General features: G+C 35.0%; 2 protein-coding genes and 1 long non-coding RNA gene across 3 annotated transcripts; 1 reads left to right on the forward strand and 2 right to left on the reverse strand.

Annotated features, from left to right (window-relative positions):
* Nucleotides 1–775: 775 nt before the first annotated feature.
* LOC102602926 (probable LRR receptor-like serine/threonine-protein kinase At4g20940) lies at nt 776–6,663 on the reverse strand. The gene is made up of 4 exons (XM_006345642.2): nt 4,792–6,663; nt 2,905–3,819; nt 2,313–2,831; nt 776–1,531 (listed from the first exon to the last, which is right to left on the reverse strand). The coding sequence occupies exons 1-4, from the start codon at nt 5,696–5,698 to the stop codon at nt 939–941; spliced, it is 2,934 nt and encodes a 977-aa protein (XP_006345704.1). The 5' UTR covers nt 5,699–6,663; the 3' UTR covers nt 776–938.
* A 2,841-nt stretch (nt 6,664–9,504) lies between these two features.
* On the forward strand, nt 9,505–12,878 carry LOC102584376 (uncharacterized). Its single transcript, XR_001473249.1, has 3 exons — nt 9,505–9,988; nt 10,516–11,448; nt 12,278–12,878. It is a non-coding gene; the product is annotated as an uncharacterized lncRNA (long non-coding RNA).
* Nucleotides 12,879–13,216: 338 nt separating this feature from the next.
* Nucleotides 13,217–17,523, reverse strand: LOC102603485 (3-methyl-2-oxobutanoate hydroxymethyltransferase 1, mitochondrial-like). The gene is made up of 5 exons (XM_006345643.2): nt 16,954–17,523; nt 14,736–14,942; nt 14,511–14,657; nt 13,911–13,964; nt 13,217–13,792 (listed from the first exon to the last, which is right to left on the reverse strand). The coding sequence occupies exons 1-5, from the start codon at nt 17,377–17,379 to the stop codon at nt 13,562–13,564; spliced, it is 1,065 nt and encodes a 354-aa protein (XP_006345705.1). The 5' UTR covers nt 17,380–17,523; the 3' UTR covers nt 13,217–13,561.
* Nucleotides 17,524–20,866: the final 3,343 nt, after the last annotated feature.

The following is a 20,866-nucleotide window of genomic DNA, read 5'->3' on the forward strand; positions in this document are numbered from 1 at the left end:
TGAAGTTTTTGATCAAAATCTTTTCACTTACTATTAGATTTATATTATTTTACGTGAATTTAAATTAATCGAACGTAGTTAACCACGGCAGAAGAGCGGCCTTTAACTAAGCTGTCACTGACTGGCCATCACGCACGGCGCACACCTTCTCTCTCTACACATGTTTTTTAAAATATTTCTTCTCGTTCTTTTAGTCGTGTTTGATCATGGATTTCGAAAGTAAACCTTTTTTCTGATAATTAAGAAATCTGTCAGTGACCCACCTTTTTAAGAAAGAAAGGAAAACTTTTAAAACCTGTGGTTCAAAATAAATGATAAAAATTTATGTGGCTGTAAATCATTTCATTAAGAGAAATAGATATTTTATGGAGTAGTTAAATTGTTACTTAATATAAAACTGTGTCATTCTTTTTGAAACTGACTAAAAAGGAAAGTAAGTCACATAAATTAAGACAGAGGGAGTAATATTTTTAAGATCCTAAACACTAGCAGAGCTTAATTTTTGGATTTTTGAAATTATCTACTTGAGTCGATTACATTTGAATTATCTTCAAAGCAGATAAACTTGAATTTTTTTTTAAAAAAAGGGGCTCTAGTTAAATAATGACCCAAAAAGCATACATTTGTGCACATTTAATCTGGTAAGATCGTATAAGAATTGAATTTTGTTTGAATAGTTTTTCAAAAGTTGGTGCAATTTCATGATTATGAGAAAAAGAAGATAACTTTTGATAAGAATGACATACAAGAAAACTTTATTTCTTGTCAATAAATGTGAAGAATACAACAACTTCATTCATCACTTAATGTGCTAATTCACAAATGAATTTGTTTCTAAAACAATTGAATTAAAAATGGAACATGAATGACATATCAACTTTTAAGATACAAATCTACAACTACATAGTATTCAAATTTACCCCTCCCCTCAACTTGTGTTATTGCGCTATCGAGCAAAGTTGCTCGAAAACAAATTTCATATCAGGCCTTTCATCAGCTGGCAAAATGCACCTTAGTGCAACCTGAAGCATGCTATCAAGAATCGTATGCATGTCTTCGTTGTTGCTTTGCTTTCCCAATAAGAATGGATCGAAACACTCAATTGAACGGTCTTGAAAGGCCAATAATCTCGCCCATTCGGTTAAATCCAGCACTTCTGAGTTCCCAGGAACAATTTCTGCAGAACTTCTTCCAGTCAAAAGTTCCAACAAGATAACACCAAAAGCATAGACGTCACTTTTCAATGACGGGCAAGGTTTACTTGTACTCGCGAATTCAGGTGGACGATAACCGAGTACACTGGCATTTAGAACCTGTTCAGCTGTTCCAGCAGATGTCATCAACCGATGAAGACTATAGTCAGTTAGTAGGGCATTCACGGTAGACGTGTCTATAAGTACATTTGTGGATTTCAGGTTGCCATGAGGTATGGCACTTTCATGGTGAAGGTAGTTTAGACAACGAGCAACATCTACAGAGATCTTGAGTCGATCATCGAGAGATAAAGGATGTAGCTTACAGGGTTCTGCATCTGCATACATCAAAGAATGAAACCGGCATCCATATCATCACTCAAAACTAGAAAACAAAGTACAGTGCTATATGCAATAAGCGGAATTCAAAGTAGCAGTCTCTAATTAGTGCACCGGGATGCCCTTATCAAAATGACATCAATCGAGCCCAACCAAAGTAATCAATACAAAATGAGCCACGTGAGATAAAATTCTCATGCACAGTTTTGAATGAGAGAAACAAGAGAGGAATCCTCTTTTCGACTTTTGACTCTCCCACTATCACCATCAAGGCATAATTAGCGAAGGTGGAACTGTTTTACCTTTTAGTATTACCATGAAAGCAAAAATCAGGTGTGTATCTTTTCTGCTATATGTAATTCTAACATTGCTAATATATATGAATTGAAAAGTTCAGATTTTGGAAGATAGCTCCATTTATAAATTTCATGAAAGTTGCTATGTGAAATGTGTATTAATAGTCTCAGATACATATTCAACCAGCAAGCTAGAATATCTTTTGGAAGTAAAGTACACTTGAGGCACCGGAATGGAAATCAAGTGGCAAGATGGTGATTAAACTTCAGCATATCAGGTATGAGCAATCTTGACAACTACAATAACAATATACACATTCAAGGTTGTGCGCATTCACGGTCCATTATGTTTGATTTCATTGAAGGAGTACTACTAATTTCTTTGGTAAAACTGGATCACAATTTCAGCACCATACAAAAATCAGAAAAGCTACAGAAATAGATGCAGGTGATATACTCTATAGATAGAAAAGGGGAGACTGACCTTTACGAAGAAGATAAAGAGCTAAACATGGTGCATCGGTGTAATTTGATATGAGAAGCCGCTCATGCTCCTTGGGACCCCAGTAGTAACCCAGTAGAGAAACTAAATTAGGATGCCTAATACTCCCCAGTTTCTTAGCTTCTCTAGCAAATTCCTTCTTGCCTTTCACTATCCCTTCCTTAAGCCATTTGACAGCAAGTACTTGGTCTGAACCAAGAGTAGCTTTATACAATGTTCCATGACAACTTCTGCCCACAGCTTCGGCAGGAGCACACGATAATTCTTCAGCAGTGACCTTCAAGGCGTTATCTAGTAGATGCAAATCTCCAGCCAGTTTATCAGGAGAAGAAACCCTGAGAGAGTTTGGGCTTTTGGATTGATCTTGAACCTTAGAAGGAGAGAGATTGGCGGACGACATGACAGATATAGGTGAAGATAATGGCTCATTTTGAACTGTTGATACTGGCACGCTGTGTTCTCTAGTGTCATGTCCACATTCTATATCAGATAAAGACAAACCTGTGGAAATGAAAAGGCATTAGTATCAGTTGATCTGATCACCTGTCTTATTAGAAGAAGAATAGTTCCATACCTTTCTTTTCCTTGGTTCCTTTCATATCGTCCTTCCCGCCATCTCGCTGATGGGCCTTACGGTAGATTATTAATGTCAACAAAGCTATAACAGATACACCACAGATCAGCCCAGCAATGAGGGCAGCCCTGATGGTAGATTTCATGCGAGAACCATGACTTCTCAAGCTTAAAGTTGAATCTCCCTCTGAAGGAGCTTTGGCTTGCTTTGGAAGTACAAGCAAGGGATTTCCCGGATGGAATGAGGAGTCAGGAAACCTCCATAAATTTTGTGGCACAGGTCCAGAAAAATTGTTATTAGCCACATTAAAAAATTCCAATTTGTCTGAGAGATCATTAGGAAGGCCACCTTCAAATTTGTTATCAGAGAGATCCAGGTTTACCATGTCCAGGAACTTGTCCAGCCCCGGAGGTAACGGACCAGCTAATGCATTATGTGAAACATCTAGAGAAATCAAGCTTAGATTCTCTGAGTTAAATGCCATGATAGGTACACTACCGGTAAATTTGTTGAAAGAAACGTTAATATCAGTCAATTTGGTAGAGTTGAAAAGGCTGGGAAGGAGAGTACCACTAAGTTGGTTAATGCTAAGATCAATTGTTTTAAGTTCGAGGTATGTACCTAACGTAGTTGGTAACACACCTTCAAGTGAGTTGTTTGAAATCTTTAACGAAGTAAGCCTCAAGAACTGGGAAGTTTGGTTGGGGAAGGTTCCTGTCAATGCATTTGAGCTTAACACAATAACTTCAACATAATTTCCCCAACCTTGGATCCGGGACACATTTCCAGTTAGCCGATTGTTGCTCAGGTCTATGATGGCACAGCGCCCAACCTTGAAAGGCAAGGGGCCTGAGAGCTGGTTATATGATAAATTTAGAAGCTTGAGATTCACAGCACTTATACCTCCAATGGGACCTGCCAAAATAGCAAATGGCTTCATGAAATAGTTTGGAAAGGAAGTAGCTTGGATTAGGCCTGTGGTAAGAACAACTAAATATAATAATTAAAAGAACAACGAAAGACTTAAAATACACCAGAACTCCAACCACATGAAAAATATCTTTATGCAGCTTGTTTATAACGCAGCAAACAACAACAACCACAACAAATCCAGTATAATCCCATAGGTGGAGTCTGGGGAGGGTAGCATGTATGCAAACCTTACCCCTACCTTGTGAGGGTAGGGAGGCTATTTCCAATAGACCCTCGGCTCGAGGAGAGATGAAATTAATAATGCAGCAAAAAAAAACAATCAAAAAGACACTGGAACATTCCACTAATTAAAATGCAAGTACAGCAATAATTGCCTTAGAGTTGAGTCTAAGTATGAAATATCTCCAACCTAGGGAAGAATTGGGAACAATGTGTATGATAATTACACATAAGCAGAGAATTGTACAGCATTCCTCTAGAACACAATTCCGAAGTGCTCAGGAATTGTGTTCTATACATTACATTTGATTGCAACCAAAACAAGCATGCTTTCCAGCAGATAGCAATCTAAATATTATTCATTTGTTATCTAACTGACAACAACCTCAGATCATAGATAGTACTCCCTCCGTCCCAATTTATGTGGCACTTTTCGGATTTCGAGATTCAAACAATTCTATCTTTGACCGTAAATTTATCATATATCTTTTAATTATTTTGAATTGCCAATTATTGTGACTTATAGTACTTTTTACGTAGTTTACAAATATATAAATTTCATTTCAAAAAAGTTGAAGATTCCACGCGCAAATTTCCGGTCAAACTTAAATTGTTTGACTCTCAAAAAATAAAAAGTGTCACATGAATTGGGACAAAGGGAGTAGTAATTAACCATAGATTACTTAGATTGACTTCAACCAAACAAATTAACTAAAGAAGAAAGGATCAACACACCTGCAAGCTGATTCTGGCTTAGGTCCAATTCTGATAAAATCATTGAGCTATCCTCTAGAAGAGCTTCGGGGAGTGATCCAGACAACTGATTGTTCCCGAGCCTAAGAATTCGAAGGGAGACTACAAAATTGAAGGACGGAATAGTACCAGTAAGCTGATTGTCACTTGCATCAAACGCCTCTAAACTGTCAAAATATGGCATTCCATCGTGAGGAAATAGCTCTCCATCCAGGTTATTATGACTAATGTTCAGATACTGAATTGACGAGACAAAGCTCGAATTTCCTACTTGCAGGTCAAGTGATCCAACAAACTTGTTGCTACTGAGGTCTACATACTCTACATCCCCCAATGAGGCCAGAAGAAGCATAATATCAATTGAGAAGGCATTAGAGTGCAAATCCAGATACTTCAATTTCTCAAGACTAGCAAACCCAGTGGGAACCATTCCATCGAGACTATTTAAAGAAAGATTAAGAGATACTAAGTTCTTTAAACTAGTCAGCTTAGAGGGTATAGAACCCCTAAACATGTTCTTGGAAAGATCCAAAAATTCTAATGACATAATCAACCCAACTTCCTCAGTAATTTTCCCACTTAACTGGTTGTTTGCAACAGACAAATTCTGCAGCATTTTTAGGCCACTAATAGCTGCAAAATCCAAAACTCCAATCAGACCTACATCATTTAGTTCAATTGAAGTGACATGGCCATCACTGCAACCGATACCGAACCAGTTTTGGGGGCAACCATTTGGTCCCAATGACTTAGAATCCCATGAAGAAAGTACTTTCCCAGAAGGGTCTTTCAAAACTCCCTTCTTAAACTCCAAAAGAGCATCCAAATCTAAGCTTCCTTTAGCTAACTCAACTAAAAATAGCAGCACTAAACAAATGGTAGATTGCATTTCCTCCCAATGAAAAACCCGTGTGACACTAACAGAGAGTTACATATAATACTGAACTAAAAAGGAAAAAAGACAGCGTTTTGACAAGCTAATAATTCAGAATGGGCCAAGAAAGTAGACAAACCCCACCAAGTAGAAAGACTAAAGATTGCACAATCATTTCAAGAATCCCAGAAAATGAATTAGCAAAATTTTTAAACACAAACTACAATCATCACTAATCATTATGTAAGTGAAATAAGAGAGTATATAAACCTAGATAAAAGAACAAGCAGCAACAACACCAGCCACTAAATTCATTGAAGTCCAACAGCAGCACCAATAATGTCCCAAAATGCAAATTGCCACCATTAAATTCACTCACCAATAACCAATACATCAAAATCAAAAGCAAGAGACCCTACATTTCCCTATACCATAAGCAAGTCAATAGGGGTTGTTATTTTAGTCAAACCAACTTTCCTTATAAAAATGAAGAAACAGTAAACCACCAAAAACCTTTCATTTAGACACAATTTTGACTAACTACTTCCAAGAATGATAAGTACTACAGATTGATACAGTAATGTAATGTTCTGTAAACAGGAAGATGAAAAGGACAGAACTTTAAGTAAAAAACCAAACTTTAATGTATCTAAAGCTAAGTTCTTGAAGAGCAAAAAACAGATCAGAGCAAAATGGGGTTAGGTGAGTGAGAAAGACACTAGTATACTAGTAATAAAGACACCATTTTTATTAACTTTTTTTTCTTCTTCCAAATCCCATCTTCACTACATGTATAAACAATTTGTGGGTTGGGAAGAGAGTAGAGTTTAGGTAAGTGTAACAGTGTAAATACAAGTGAGCTGGAAAAGTTTTTGACTTCATTCTCTTTTACAATATCAAGACAAGAAGGTAGAGGTTTTTTTTCTTGAAAACAAAAAAGCCAGTCTTTTTTTGACATTAAAAAGGGGCAAATTGTGGTCCCAAGTAAGAAACTATGCAGAGCCATGGAGGGTGTCTATATATCTATTGTGGAATATGACAAATTATGAGGTAATGGGGTTACTTACTCTTGATTCCCAACAATGGAATTTTTTTTTACCTTATTTGTTTCACTTTCATGGTCCCTATTACACATAAATACCGAAAAATCGAAAAATCAAATTGAATCGAACTAATTCAATTTTTTGGTGTCGATTCTTAGGTGTTTCGATTCAATGTTGATTTTTCCCCTAGAAACTTCAGTTCTTCAATTCGGTGTTCGATATAGGGTCACGAAACTACGGTGCAATCGAAGAATCGAAATTTTATTAAATAAATATAAATAATACTTATATATTTTAATTTTACCCAACCCATTTTAAATTTTGGAGCCCTAAACCTAAATAGGCAAATAACTAAAATCTAATGACAAAGAGTCTGTTTGAATTGACTTTAAAAAAAATGGAGTAGTTTTTAAGTAAAAAATAAAAATTTAAACTGAAATGATTTTAAATCAAAAAATAAAAAGTAGGAGAGATTTATTTTAGTTTTTGACTTATTTTAAGTCATTTTAACCTAATCAACCACCTCCTAACTTATTTTAAGTTTGGGATAATGATTTGAAAAATATCCTAACTTTGGTTGAATTTGTTGTTGCCATACTAAATTTTCATAAGGACCTATTACCTCCCTAGACTATTTAATACCGTATTTTTTACCCCTTGAACTATTTAACAGTGTATTTTAAAGATATATATGTCCACGTGGACACATTACTATTTATAATTTTGCATTATTTTTCAGACCAAAGTTGGGGTATTTGGATTTCTACTCTGTCTTCTGTGATATTTTCAGTTCTTTAATCAAGAAGTTTCGGGTTTGAGTCGCTCGGTATAAAGTCTACACCGGATGGATAAACTAAAAATAAAATAAAATAAGATGTAGAGCTAAAAATTATTTTATTAGACTATTTTTGTTTTTGTTTTTTAGCATTCAACATAGTCATAAAAGCTCTGGGCCCCTTGTTCCATATATTCAACATATTTCAATAACTAATAAGGCAAACTAAAAACTCTAGTTTATTGAGATTGATGATTCTATTTTTGGTGCTAAAGAGTAGTTTTTAATATTATATTTCATGAATTTAATAGCACTTTTTCAATATTTATAATTTCATTGTTTCATCAATCTAATCATTAGAGTATTTTAATTCAATATGCATTTGGCCATAGATTTTAAATATTATTTTTTATTCTTATTTAAAATTTATGAAGCTAAAGTTGAAGAAGAAACAGAGACCAAAAGTGCTATTTTAGTAAATTTATTATTATGTTTTTTGTTTTTTCATTCGTTTTGTGATCGCTAACATATAGAATTGATGTTTGGTAGGAATAAAATTTAGGGCATAACTGACCCTTTTGAGTACGGAAACATATAGATTGGTATGTACACAACTTTCTTATGGGGGAATTGTTGGAGCAACGATAAGATTGTCTTCGTATTTGACCTATAGATCACAAGTTCGATATCAAATAAGTAGAAAAAATATAAATTTTTAAGCTTTTTAGTTTTTTGTCTGTTAGAAATAGGGATATTTTTAACAAGTGCGTTTTGGTCTAGGAAGTATACAACAACAACATAACCAGTGAAATTCCACAAGTGAGGTCTGGGGAGGATAGAATGTATGCAGACCTTACCACTATCTCGTAGAGGTACAGAGATTGTTTCCAAACGACCCTAGGCTCGAGTGCAATAAATCCAGCTATAGAAAAATGAGACAATGTAGAGAATATAACAAATAACAAGGAACAATGCAAAAGTACAATATGATTGATCCAAAGGGCGGGTCATAGACAGATTTCTCGGTTATCCAAAAAAATCATGTGATAATGAAACACCATAAGCAACAATGATACATGTGAAAACTATTGTGAAGTACACAGTGTAATGTAATCCCACAAGTGAAGTTTGGGAGGGTAGAGTGTGTTGGGTTTAGCAAGAAGGTGTGAATGGGAAATAAAAAGAGAAAATGGAAAGTGGAAGAACCAATGAAAGTGGGGGAACCAATTTTGGAGGGAAATGAAAAGTCATTGCAAAGTGCAAATAAAAAGTCATTTTTACCATATTGGTAGAAGAAAGGAAATTGTTGTCCATATATTATGAAACACTTCCTTTAGTTCTTAAAAGGGTTAAGAAGAAGGTGTTCCTCATGGATTGATTGATATTATTTTTTTGGACAAAATTTATTTAATCAATCTTGTTAATTCATTTCTTTTCTCTTATAAATTAATTCAGAATATTAGTTAAATAACAGAATTAATTTCGCAACGAATTATTTGAAATTTGTGTGTAACGGTAAATTCGTTTGAAAGGATTTGTTCCTTCCGAAAAGTCATTACTTTTTCCAAAAGACACAATGTTCTGGAAAAAACGGGTCTAAACAGATTTGTCTGAACATAGGCGTTCCTTGCTGCTAATGGCTATAAATAAGAGGTCGTTTTCATTTTTCAAACACTGAAATTTTTTCCTCTCTGCATACATTTTCTTACATAAACAAAATTGTCGATCGACTGAATCTGTGTGTGCTCTTATTACTGTTCTTGTGTTCACTGAAGTTATTGAAGTTTGAGGTACCGCTACTACTTTTTTAACAGGTTAATCCGTTTTATCTTGGGAAGAATTAATCTACAACCTCGAGTACAGTGAGGGGATTAAATTTTTTAAGGAAACACAGTAATTTCTGTGGACTCAGATTAAAAATTATTTTGCCTATTTCATTTTTTTTTTATTTCTGTATTTGTGACTAACGTGAATACAGTTCAGGAGATAACAGAGTGATGTACACAACCTTACATTTGTTGATTGTAACAATTGGTGCTTTAATGCAGAGGATTCGATCAATGACCCATACAATTAATTAGAATGACAGAGAAGATTCAAAGGTGCTGCGAGGTTTGTCCCAATCTATCCTTTGACGATGGTGGTGATGGGTTTTTCTATTGCACTGGTTGCGGCTCTCAAGCAAATGACATCATTGACACGGGTGTCATTGCCATAATGGAGATGATGGAGTTGGGCCTGCAGTGATTAGTAATTTTGGATCATCTCAAATTTCTTTGACTTACAGAGACTATTATTCAGAGATCCGGTTGAGGTATGTTATGGGGTTACAAGCTATGATCCAAATGCGCGCAGTGCAAGACTCTGGTGGAGAAATTTAACGTAAGCCCGCTGATTGTTGGGCTTGCTGGACCTATTTGGTTAAGACTCTTGGCACATGAAAACGGGCAGACAATGTCATCCATGAATCAGAGTCTCAAATTCAAGGTCTCATTTTGATTATCAGGATATTTTCCTGTTCTTGTTTCTGTAGGATTTGTTAACAATCATTAGTTAGAAGCTGATGATTTATCAATTAATTTTAGCCTAACATTGCACGTTCGACCACTATGCTTGTTGTCACTTGCATTCTTTTGAAACACTACTTGAAAAATGCAAGATTAGTATTTCAGCATATATATCTACTTGGTTTCTAATGGGTAATCTTGTGTAACGAAAATGAAATTTCTTCTAGGATGTTGGTCCTTCACTTTTGATCTAATTTGTATAGCATGAAGGAAAATATGTTTTGTCCTCTCTTATCTTTTGTCGCCTTTCGCCGTCCAAAACACTGTTTGTTTATGACAAACTTCTGAATCATATACTCTGGCTGTCTAGCAAAGTGGGTTTGTGAAGTTTTCTATGTCATGAGTGAGAGAAGTCAGTTGGTGTAAACTCTGTGATATTATGCAGGTTGAATTTCCTTTCTATATTCACCTTTCCCTTTTAGAACCTAATTCCGGTATTTATTTCAGGGGAAATAGAACTTTCTCAGCCAACTGGCAGCCAGAAAACAGAACCTCACAATTTACTTGGAAAGAGGGCAGTAACCATATGGCATAAATCTTTGAGCAGCATGGTTCCATTACCTTGTTCTCTGGCTATCTCTTTTCTTGTCTGTCACGTGGCAAGGGAATCAATCTTGCCAACAGACATATTGAAGTGGACCTTAGAAGGAAAGCTCCCATATTTCGCTGCTTTTCTTGAAATAGAGAAGCAGTTGGGACCTCCTTCAAGGTCCTGCCCTATCAGTACCATTTGTATGTTAAGGCCTATCAGAACTGTCACCTTACAAAAGTTAGAGTTCCTTGCTGCCTCAATCGCCAGGAAAATAGGCTTGGAATTGCCTTCAGTGAACTTCCATGCTATAGCTGCCCGTTATCTCAAGCATTTATCGCTTCCTGTTGAGAAAATTCTTCCTCAGGCATGTCAAGTGTATGAGTGGTCTATGCCTCCGGAGTTGTATTTATCAGATAATGACTCCAGGCTACCTTCTCGTGTTTGTGTGATGTCTATACTGATTGTGACAATGAGGATTCTTTATGACCTAAATGGCGGAAAATGGGAATTGATTGCATCTTGTTCCAATAATTTAGTGTCTGCTGTTGAGTGTTGAGAATGGAGCTGGAGAATGCGGTTTCAGTTGCAATGCAAGAGGTGCTGTTGCCGAGGATGACTCTGCTTCACGTGATTCGGATCCTCATGACAGTATGAGTAAATCTAATTCTGATGCTTTGAAACTCTTGAAAATTATTGAAGAAAAGTTTCTTTTCTTGTTTGACAGAATTTTCAAAAGATTTACATTCATATCTTCCATACTGCAAAGATGTGGACTAGGACCTGCTTACGACGATCATGAAGAAAAAAAACTAATAGAAGTTTTTTGGGACTCCTATCAAAGCCGTAAGGTATGTTTAGTTTCCCCGTGATTAAGGTTGATTTATACGATCTTGCACCCACATCCGTAAAACCTCGTCAATATGTGGTTATTTTCTCTGTTTTGTCATCATACATGCCCATCGTAGTTCAGTCTCCCAATCTTGAATAACTCTGTGAAACCCCAGCCATCCACACAATCTACTCCACAATGCCTTTGTCACCTGACATTCAAAGAAAAGATGACTAAAGCTAGATTTTATTATCAAAAGATAGCATTAAGCCAGTGCATAGAATTAGAATAACAGAAATGTACTTAGATTCTCCCTCTGAGCCTGTAGGGATAGTCTATGAGTTTCACTAACAAGTTAGGATCATCCCAACCTTCTCAGCCTTCTTTGGCAAGGTTTAGGAAGATACCTCTAGAAAGTTGCTGATTCTTATTCTTTCGTGGACTTCTCTTCCATGCTTTCCGTTGGTCAAACAACCAACTAACCCATTTTTTACAAGTCTTTCCCTGCTCCTAGTGACTCTGGCGCTACCAGCTGTTAAGCGTGTCTTTTACATTTTCAAGTATCACCTACATAATCCCAAATAGATTGAAATCAATGGTGAGATATTGAGTTAACACACTAAATAATGTTTAACCACCTAAAGAAACATAAATACGGAGTTTTGGTGAAGTAACATGATTTGTGGTTAGTGTACTTGTTAACTAGCTCTGCCTGCATCAGTATTGTTTTACCCGTTTGGATGTTGAACATTCACCTAGTTTTCTTATTTGTCTTTCGCGGGGTTCCTATACTCGTCTTTGTTTGTTTAATATTTAATAGCTGAATTATATTTCGTTTTTAAAATAAGGCTGGCAAAGCATCAGAAGATAGGAAAACAAACTCCCACACTTGTAACAATTTTCACCATAGCGGATTCAGACATGGATGCAGCAGCACACCAAAAGAAAGCGAGAACTTTAGGGATGATGCATGCAAATGCAAATGCAAATGCAAAATGTCAAGGGACGATGGTGATTCAAACGCGACATTAAGACAGCTGAAAGCAGATATGAAAGAGAATCGATGTGAAGAAGAAAGATGGGTACATCAGGTATGCTAGAAAAGAAAACGGGGCTTATCTTTATGCAGTACATGCTGATTATTACATATTACTTCGATCTTGTGCTAAGGTTGCACAAGTTGATGTTAGGACTATGCATGTTGGAGTATTGGCATTTGAGAAAAGATTGGAAATGCTAGAAAGAAGAATACATTTTTGTTTATGTAAGAGACTTCCTGATGATTTCTGGGAATTTTGTTGCGATTGGTAAAGAAACTCTTCATATTTAGCCAACTGCCTTTGCGGAAGATTTGGTTTTGTAGTCCATTACATTCCGATAGGAGATGTATATAGAAACATCTTATTTTATTCCAATTGTAAATGAGCATATGAGATCATTTCCACGAGACATCCAATTAACTTTGTTACAAATAAATAAGGGGACTATCACATTATTGGTGTGATCTAAAGCCAGTTGATTACTCATATGAAATCAAAATTTAATCAAAAGACTTGAATTCGAGATCTCTACCTAAGAGTAAACAATTACAGGATCAATTGCTATGGGAACTGACCTGAGATTAGAGATTCTCAAGTAGAATATCCTCGGGTCCGAACCCTGAATGTGCAATCACCTTTGTTAGAGAGTTATTTACTTCTTAATGTGGGACGTTCCACTGGAAATTTGAATTTATCGAACACCAATGCAAGTATCAAACACCGAGTGGGAAGGTAGGAAATGCAGTATCTAGGAATTCTATTTGTATAATGCAAACATCCATTAACATGCATTATAGCTTAAGACATTTCTCCCCAAATAATTTTTTATCGATTGGGTTCAACATTTCACCTTATGTACACTGCAGACTTGACTGTTTTCTTCCTAAAAAAAATATAGAAAAGGTGTTGCTATCATCACCATCTTCTTTTGGCCTACTCTAAAAGGAACTCTAATCTTGTTTCCAGTTCTGGACATATAATTTTAATCGACTAAATGAAAGCCTCTTCTCTTGGGACTCTCCCCATCTCCGAGAGACGGCAAGGTATCAGCTCAGTATAATAGCACTTGTTGGCTCCAAGCATACTAAAAAATCAGCTTGTCTGAATCTTCTCAGCGGCAGCAGCTGCTGCTGAAGCTGCATCATTGAAGCCCAACTTCTGTAACTCGTTTAAGAAACCATCCATATCGGCTGCACCAATCTTATATGGGCTGTGAGCAGAGCCAGGAAATGAACCATTAGTGACTTCTTCCTTGTATTCCAGAAGAGCTTTGTTGATAACATCTCCAACTTGTCCAAACTGCTTACAGAACTTAGGAGTAACCTGCAAAAGGAATAGACAGTTCTTAATAGGTACATGGAATATAGTTCATACAAATAGCGCTAAGAGTAAGAAAAAGAGAATTGACTCCGGATTCAGAGTAAAATTTAGTTGTACTAACCTTGGCATGGTGCGGGTGTTGCATCATCCCAAGAAGATCATGATAAACTAGCACCTGCGATTAAATAACCTTAAACATCAATCGTTACAAATGATTGTGCTACTGCTGGAGAGTGAAGACATTGACAAAGCATGCTAATATCATGAGTTCATGACAGGAAATGAAGTAGGAATGTCATCCTGTCCATAAGTGGCTTCTAATTATGACCACATAAGTTGAAAATCATATTAATAATATGAGACATGAAATGAAGTAGCAAAGTCATTCTAGGTAGATCACTCATCACCCAAGTGAGACAAACATAGATGGCACAACTACTTCTAGTGATCCACCAGACAATTTATCCAACAGCTTTGTATATAAACCCGTGAGTTTTAGAAAAACTATAAGATTATGCGAAAATGTACTCCTACTGTCCAAGAACACATTTTGAAAGAAGTTCAAATTATACCACAAAGTAACTTTATCTACACTCTTACAACAGTTTCACATAAATATAATAGAACTTCAACTTTCGCCCTAATATTGTATCTAAATATAGTAGCACACTTAAACCAGAAAGCACGGAGTATATAAAAATTAGTGGGAATTTCAACCAACCTGACCACTGCAGAAAGGCCCAGCGCCAATTCCAATAGTGGGGATCTTAAGAGCAGATGTTGTTGCTGCAGCAACAGGTGCAGGCACACATTCCAAAACAACAGAAAAGCACCCTGCTTCCTGCAAGGCCATGGCAGTTTCCACAACCTGCAAAATTCATAAAAACAAGTATATAGCCTTGTTTGTATACGTCATGTGTACCCTATCAGCTTTTAATAGGTATACCTTGACTGCACTATCAATGTTTCTGCCTTGAGGCCTAAATCCACCAAGAACACTGATGGCCTGAGGTGTTAATCCCACATGCCCTATTACAGCAATCCCCGCCTCAACAATAGCTTTAGCTGCTGTAATTCTTGATGGTGCCCCACCTTCCAACTTAATAGCGTCCATTCCTCCTTCCTTTAGAACTCTTACAGCTGTATCAATTGCCTGCTCATAACACAACATCACCAAGCCATTCACATCCCATTGAAACTTATCAAGAAAAGACCCCTTACACCAATATGAAGAGGCAACATTTAATTGGCTGTTGTATGTGTAAGCAACATTCTCCGAATGCAAATGCAAGTTCAATTAGCAACATCCTCAAACATTTGAATGAAGCAGATAAAGCAATACCTTCAAAAGTTCATTTTCAGAGGCTGTGTTTTCATGCAGTTTCTCAACTTTAGACAAATCCTTCACTTCCTAAATAGGATTACTCACACTTATATCTTTATACATATAATCTGCTCTAATTTCTAGTGATATGTTCAACAGAGAAACATAAATTTGTAAATGGTAGTTGAAACGAGAACTAATTATGCAAATGATAAAGGCATAAAATCAAATAAAAACATCAATTCTGGAACAATTGAACTAGAAATGATCACCTAATTAGTACAAGACTCATTATTACCAAAATAATAGTTTTCATCTAAGTTGCTCGGACTCGGGTGCGGGTGTACGATACGGGTGCAAATCTAGAGGTCGGATCCTTCATGATCTAATTTTTTAGATTCGGGGACAGATGCAGGGATTCACCTAAACATAATTAAAGTATCTAAAAATAGCGTTATAAAACCTAAATTGTAAGATATTATGTGGAGAACCTGACGAGAATCCTAGAAGGAGATTAAAGGAGAAGGGGTGACATATAAATTTCTACATAAAACGTATTCCATTCTTCAATTTCACCTTAGCTTTTGTATTGATTGCAGAAATCATTAAAACTATCCACACTTTCCCCATCAATTTTGGTCAAAGTACCCAAAATTGGTCGACCATATCGGACACGGATCCCACACCCACACCCATGTCGTGTCGACACGGGTGCGGCACCAAAAGTAAAGAGTCCGAGCAACTTAGGTTTTCATTATCCACTATTTTCATTCTTTATCCAATGCCTCACCATTCCAAATAAGTAAAAACGTAACATCACATGACACAAGAAATTACATTAACACAAATAACAAAGGCATAATAAAGCTCAACCAATATATCAATTCTTGGACAAATTTGAGCAACAAAGCATCACCTAACAAGAACTAGACTCCTAAGAACAAAAAGAACTCTTATTTCTCCTCATTTTCTTTAACCAATTTCTCACCAGTTTAAACAAAACACAATGATACCATAGATGCAATCTAGCAACAATTCTCACTTTAAACTGAACAACAAATGATTACTTGTTGGATTAATTCATATATACATTGACAACCTAAATTTTCACATTATAATTGTAATTTAATCTATCAAATCAAGTGATTTACCCTATTTCACGACACCATATAAGGTTTGCTATGAATAGCTACACAACTATCTATGATAGTAGCCGCAATGACGGAGCAATGATTTTCACTAAAGGTAATCAAAATATAAAGAAATACATAAACAAAGAAACCAAAGATATTCAACATCTACTATCTCCGTCCAAAACAAGTAGAGATCGGTTATATGAATCTCTACTTCATTTAAGCTCATTTCATATCTTATCATACAATGTACAAAAACAACAACAATGTTATCCCATAAGTACAGTCTGGGTAGAGTCGGATAAAACAAGTTGAGGTCAGTTATATGAATCTCTACTTCATTTAAGCTCATTTCATATCCTATCATACAATGTACAAAAACAACAACAATGTAATCCCATAACTGCAGTCTGGGTAGAGTCGGATATACATGAACTTTAACCTAATGTAATGTAGTGCAGAGAGGTTGTTTCAGGTAGAACCTCAGCTCAAAAGAAGTGTAAGCAAGATATAATCTTAAAAACAACCACATCATACTACATATACATAAAAATATGTTTTCGACATAATATATGCTTTTTGACAAAGGGGATTCAGATTAACCCCTGGCTCAACCTAGAGATGGCAACTGGGCACAGCACGACAGGGCGGGTCAAAGCTTGCATGTGGCAGGACAGTTGCACAGAATAGTAGTATTATACTGTTACCTGTTTAGTACTAGACTCATAAGTGCCAAAAGGTAGATCACCAACAAGAAGAGGTCTTTTAGCACCTCTAGCCACAGCTCTACAATGAACAAGCATCTCATCAATCGTAATAGGCAAAGTAGTATCATGTCCATGAACGACCATAGATGCAGAATCACCCACAAGACATATATCAATTCCAGCCATATCTATATGAACACCAGATGGGTAATCATAACCCGTCAGCATTGTTATCGCTTCACCCTTCTTATACTTTTGCCTCAACGTCATTAAGGTTACTCTTTGATTTGGGTTTTGGGGTTTTGGTCCACCGTACACTGTGTTCTCAGGAATATTGCTCAAGAACCGCAATTTTCTATAATACCCATACCTAGTTTTGCTCAATGAAGATGAAATTCCTCTTGAAATTGAACGAAAAAACACCATTTTGGCTAATGGGTATGTTTCAGACAAGCAATGAATCGATATATGTACCCAAAAAACAGTGAAAGCCGCCCTCTTTGCGCCAACCAAAGATGACCTGAAATCTATCAAACACCAACTGAGAATTGTTGTTTATAAAAATGGAGTTTGAGCATACCTACTATTTTTTCTAGTTCGAATTTCGAGAATCAAATTTTTTTTTTCGTTTTTCATTCAGTGTCCGGAGCCTATATTAGAGCTTCAACTAAATTAGGTCGCACACTACATGCCCATTCGGGTGTGACACTTCCAACAAGATTTTCTCCATACTCAGGCTCAAATTCGAGATATCTAGTTAAGAGTGAAACACTCCCACCGGTGCACAACAACCATGTTGGTGAGAATCAAACAGTTAACACTTTGTTTCAATGGTTGTTACTAGGGGTGTCAAATGAGCGGATAGGGTTGAAATTAGAAATATTAAAATGAGTTGAAATAGAAATCGGGTTGGGTCTTGATCCGTCCAAGTTTACTTTGGGCTCAAATGGGTTGGGTTCAAATGGGCTAAAAATGGGTTGGGTCTTGACCCGCCCAATTTGACCCGATTAATCATTAATCTCAATAATTTTAACATAGTGATATTTAACTTTTATAATCACAATTCGAATTTCAGCTCAATTTTTTTTAAAAAAGTAACAAATGGATAGATAAATCATAAAAGATGTTAAATAGATAATAATTCATACCTTCAATATAGGGGAAATTAGCAAATAAGTCAAAAAGTCTAACTTAATTAGTAAAAACCTCCATACTTTATAAATATTAGTAAAAATGTCAAAATGTCATTATTTTAGAAAAGCTTGTGCATCCTAGTTTACTTCCTATTTTATCTCACCTTAATTACACATTTCCCAATTAATCCTCTATCATATGTTTAAAATAAAGAGAATATTTTCTCTCTCTCATATTTTCATCTTCTTTTTTTTTTTTTTTTTTTTGCAATATATTTACATTGTCCAATTCTTCTCCATTTCAAAATCCGCCTCTCTCTTTTCTTTTCTTTTTTCAGAAATTGAAAAATATATTTATAAAGATATTCACACAATCCCTTCTATTGAGGTATGCATCTTTATTCGTTTTTTAAGATTTATTTTATGATTTTATTTTTGTTTAAAATTGTTGTCTGTAGTTGAAATCACGTTTAGGATTTGATAAACTCTAAATCACGTCCAATGGCAGAATCTAAGAGAATTACTAGAGGTATCCAACTTAATCAACAATTTTCTATTTTTCAATATCACAATTTTTTACTTAGAACACAAATGACGACAATTTTGTATTTTAATTTGCTTATTTTGTATTTCAATATCACTTTATCTACAAACAAGTTCTACTTTTTTTTTAATTTTGTATTCACCATAATGGTATGCCAACAAAGTCACATTTGTATTTCAATTGAAATGAATATTTATTGTGCTCATTCTGTATTTCAATCTCAATTTTCAATGACAACATATTTCTTTTTTATTATGTTTTCATCATAATTGAATACCAACAACTTTTATATTTATGTGCTCACTTTACCATTCAAATTAAAATTGAATATCATATTGTGGTGCGTATTTTATTGTGATCATTTTGTATTTAACTCTCACATTGTATTCAGAAAGTTTGTATTTACTTTTTATTTTTGCATTCATCATAATGATAAACTAACAAAGTCACTTTTGTATTTCAATTGAAGTTAGTATTTATTGTGCTCAATTTTGTGTTTTAATATCAATTTCAATGACAACAAGCGTGTATTTCTTTTTTACTATGTTTTCATCATAATTGTATACCAACAACTTTTATATTTTATGTGCTCACTTTACCATTCAAATTAAAATTGGTATTTTACTTTCATAGTGAAAACTAAAAATTGTATTCCAGTGATCAAAATTGTATTACATAACTGCCAAATATATTTTTCTTTTATTCGTATTACAAAAATATTATTCATTGTATCACAATATAATCTAATCATTACATATGAATACGTTTAAAGAAAGATACAAGATTCTGATAAAAGAATAGCATACATAATAAAAATAATACAATCTGTTGAGGAATTAATGATACAATATTCTAAAAAAATACAAATTGACTGTGAAAAAAATATGATACATCTATGTTTAAGAAATACAAATCAATGTGGCAGATTCTCTCTCTTTTTTTCTTCTTCTTCACGAAAGTCGATTTTGGTTCTAAAATCTGTTCCGTTGAAGCCATGGTTGGATATAAAAAAATGCGATTTAATCAAATTCATTTCAACAGAAATTGAGTATTATCAATGAAAATTTTAAAATCGATACTAGAAATTTGATGAACAAGTGGGATACGCTCTTTGCGTTTTTTTTTTTTTTGAATTTGTATTTAGTTTTGAATTTTTGTAACTGTTTAGACTTTTAAGCAATTGTTCCTTTTTTTTAAAATTCTCTCCCCTAAATTTCTCCTTTCTATTATTTAATAATTGTATTCTTTAAATAAAACAAATAATAAAAACTTAAATAAGATACTATTAAACTAAAATTCTGACATTTTTACTAAATATTGAAAGTATTGACAATGAGTCCTATTAAATGTTAAAATATTGACATTTTGAAAATTTTCCCTTTAATATATGAACATATATAAGTAAAGAATTCTAAAGCGGGTTGAAATTAGAGATTGAATTGGGCTCAATTGAGGATTCTCTTAAAAATGGTTAGACTTGAATGGGTTGAGATTGAACCCAATTTAAATTATCTTGAGCTCAACCCTTAAAATTCTGGACGGCTTGGGTGGGTTACCTATGTTTGGGTTCATTTTTGACACGCCTAGTTATTACGTATTGTTTCATGATGTATCGTATTGTATTGTATTATTTTAATAAATATAATGCTTAAATAGATTGTATCGTTCTTCGTCGTTACATAATGTCACACATCTATAATTTGAATGATAAACCTACAAGAAAAGTAGGGTATGTACTAAGGCTGGCAATTGGACCGGTTTTTGTCCGGTCCGATCCGGTTCCCGTACCGGTAAGTCCGGTACCGGTTGAACCGGTAAGGAACCGGTCTTATAGGTACCGGAACCGGTACCGAAACGGAACCCGGATTTTTATCCGGTTGATCCGGTTCGGTAAGAACCGGTTCCGGTCCGGTTCAACGGTCAATTTAATTTAATTTTTTTTTTTTAAGTTGAACGTTATAGAGCCGTTGGGCTGGGGACCAAAACGGCTCCAAACAGTCCCCCACCCCTCTCTACCCCTTAACACTATAAATATACCCATATTTTTTCATTTAAATCACAAATTCACAAACTATTTCATTAATATCTTATAAAATCTCTTAATTTTCAATCTCTCATAAATTCATAATTATTATTTTGTGATATTGACTTGGAGTTCGAATTTCGGAGATTTATTTGAAGTAAATCGGAAGCTTCAATTGGCATCTCTCAATTCCGGCTTTGGTTATACGTCTAC

This window comes from Solanum tuberosum, unplaced genomic scaffold (assembly GCF_000226075.1).
Source record: "Solanum tuberosum cultivar DM 1-3 516 R44 unplaced genomic scaffold, SolTub_3.0 scf00071, whole genome shotgun sequence".
Lineage (NCBI taxonomy): Eukaryota > Viridiplantae > Streptophyta > Magnoliopsida > Solanales > Solanaceae > Solanum > Solanum tuberosum.

Excerpts from the sequence above, each read along its gene's own strand:
- LOC102602926 (XM_006345642.2), bottom strand. The coding sequence starts at position 5,698 with ATGCAATCTACCATTTGTTTAGTGCTGCTATTTTTAGTTGAGTTAGCT. Across the intron at positions 3,820-4,791 it reads AAGCCAGAATCAGCTTGCAG|GTCCCATTGGAGGTATAAGT; the intron begins GTGTGTTGATCC and ends CTATTTTGGCAG. Across the intron at positions 1,532-2,312 it reads TCTTTATCTTCTTCGTAAAG|ATGCAGAACCCTGTAAGCTA; the intron begins GTCAGTCTCCCC and ends TGATGTATGCAG.
- LOC102603485 (XM_006345643.2), bottom strand. The coding sequence starts at position 17,379 with ATGGTGTTTTTTCGTTCAATTTCAAGAGGAATTTCATCTTCATTGAGC. Across the intron at positions 14,943-16,953 it reads ATGAGTCTAGTACTAAACAG|GCAATTGATACAGCTGTAAG; the intron begins GTAACAGTATAA and ends TGTTATGAGCAG. Across the intron at positions 13,965-14,510 it reads GGCCTTTCTGCAGTGGTCAG|GTGCTAGTTTATCATGATCT; the intron begins GTTGGTTGAAAT and ends ATTTAATCGCAG.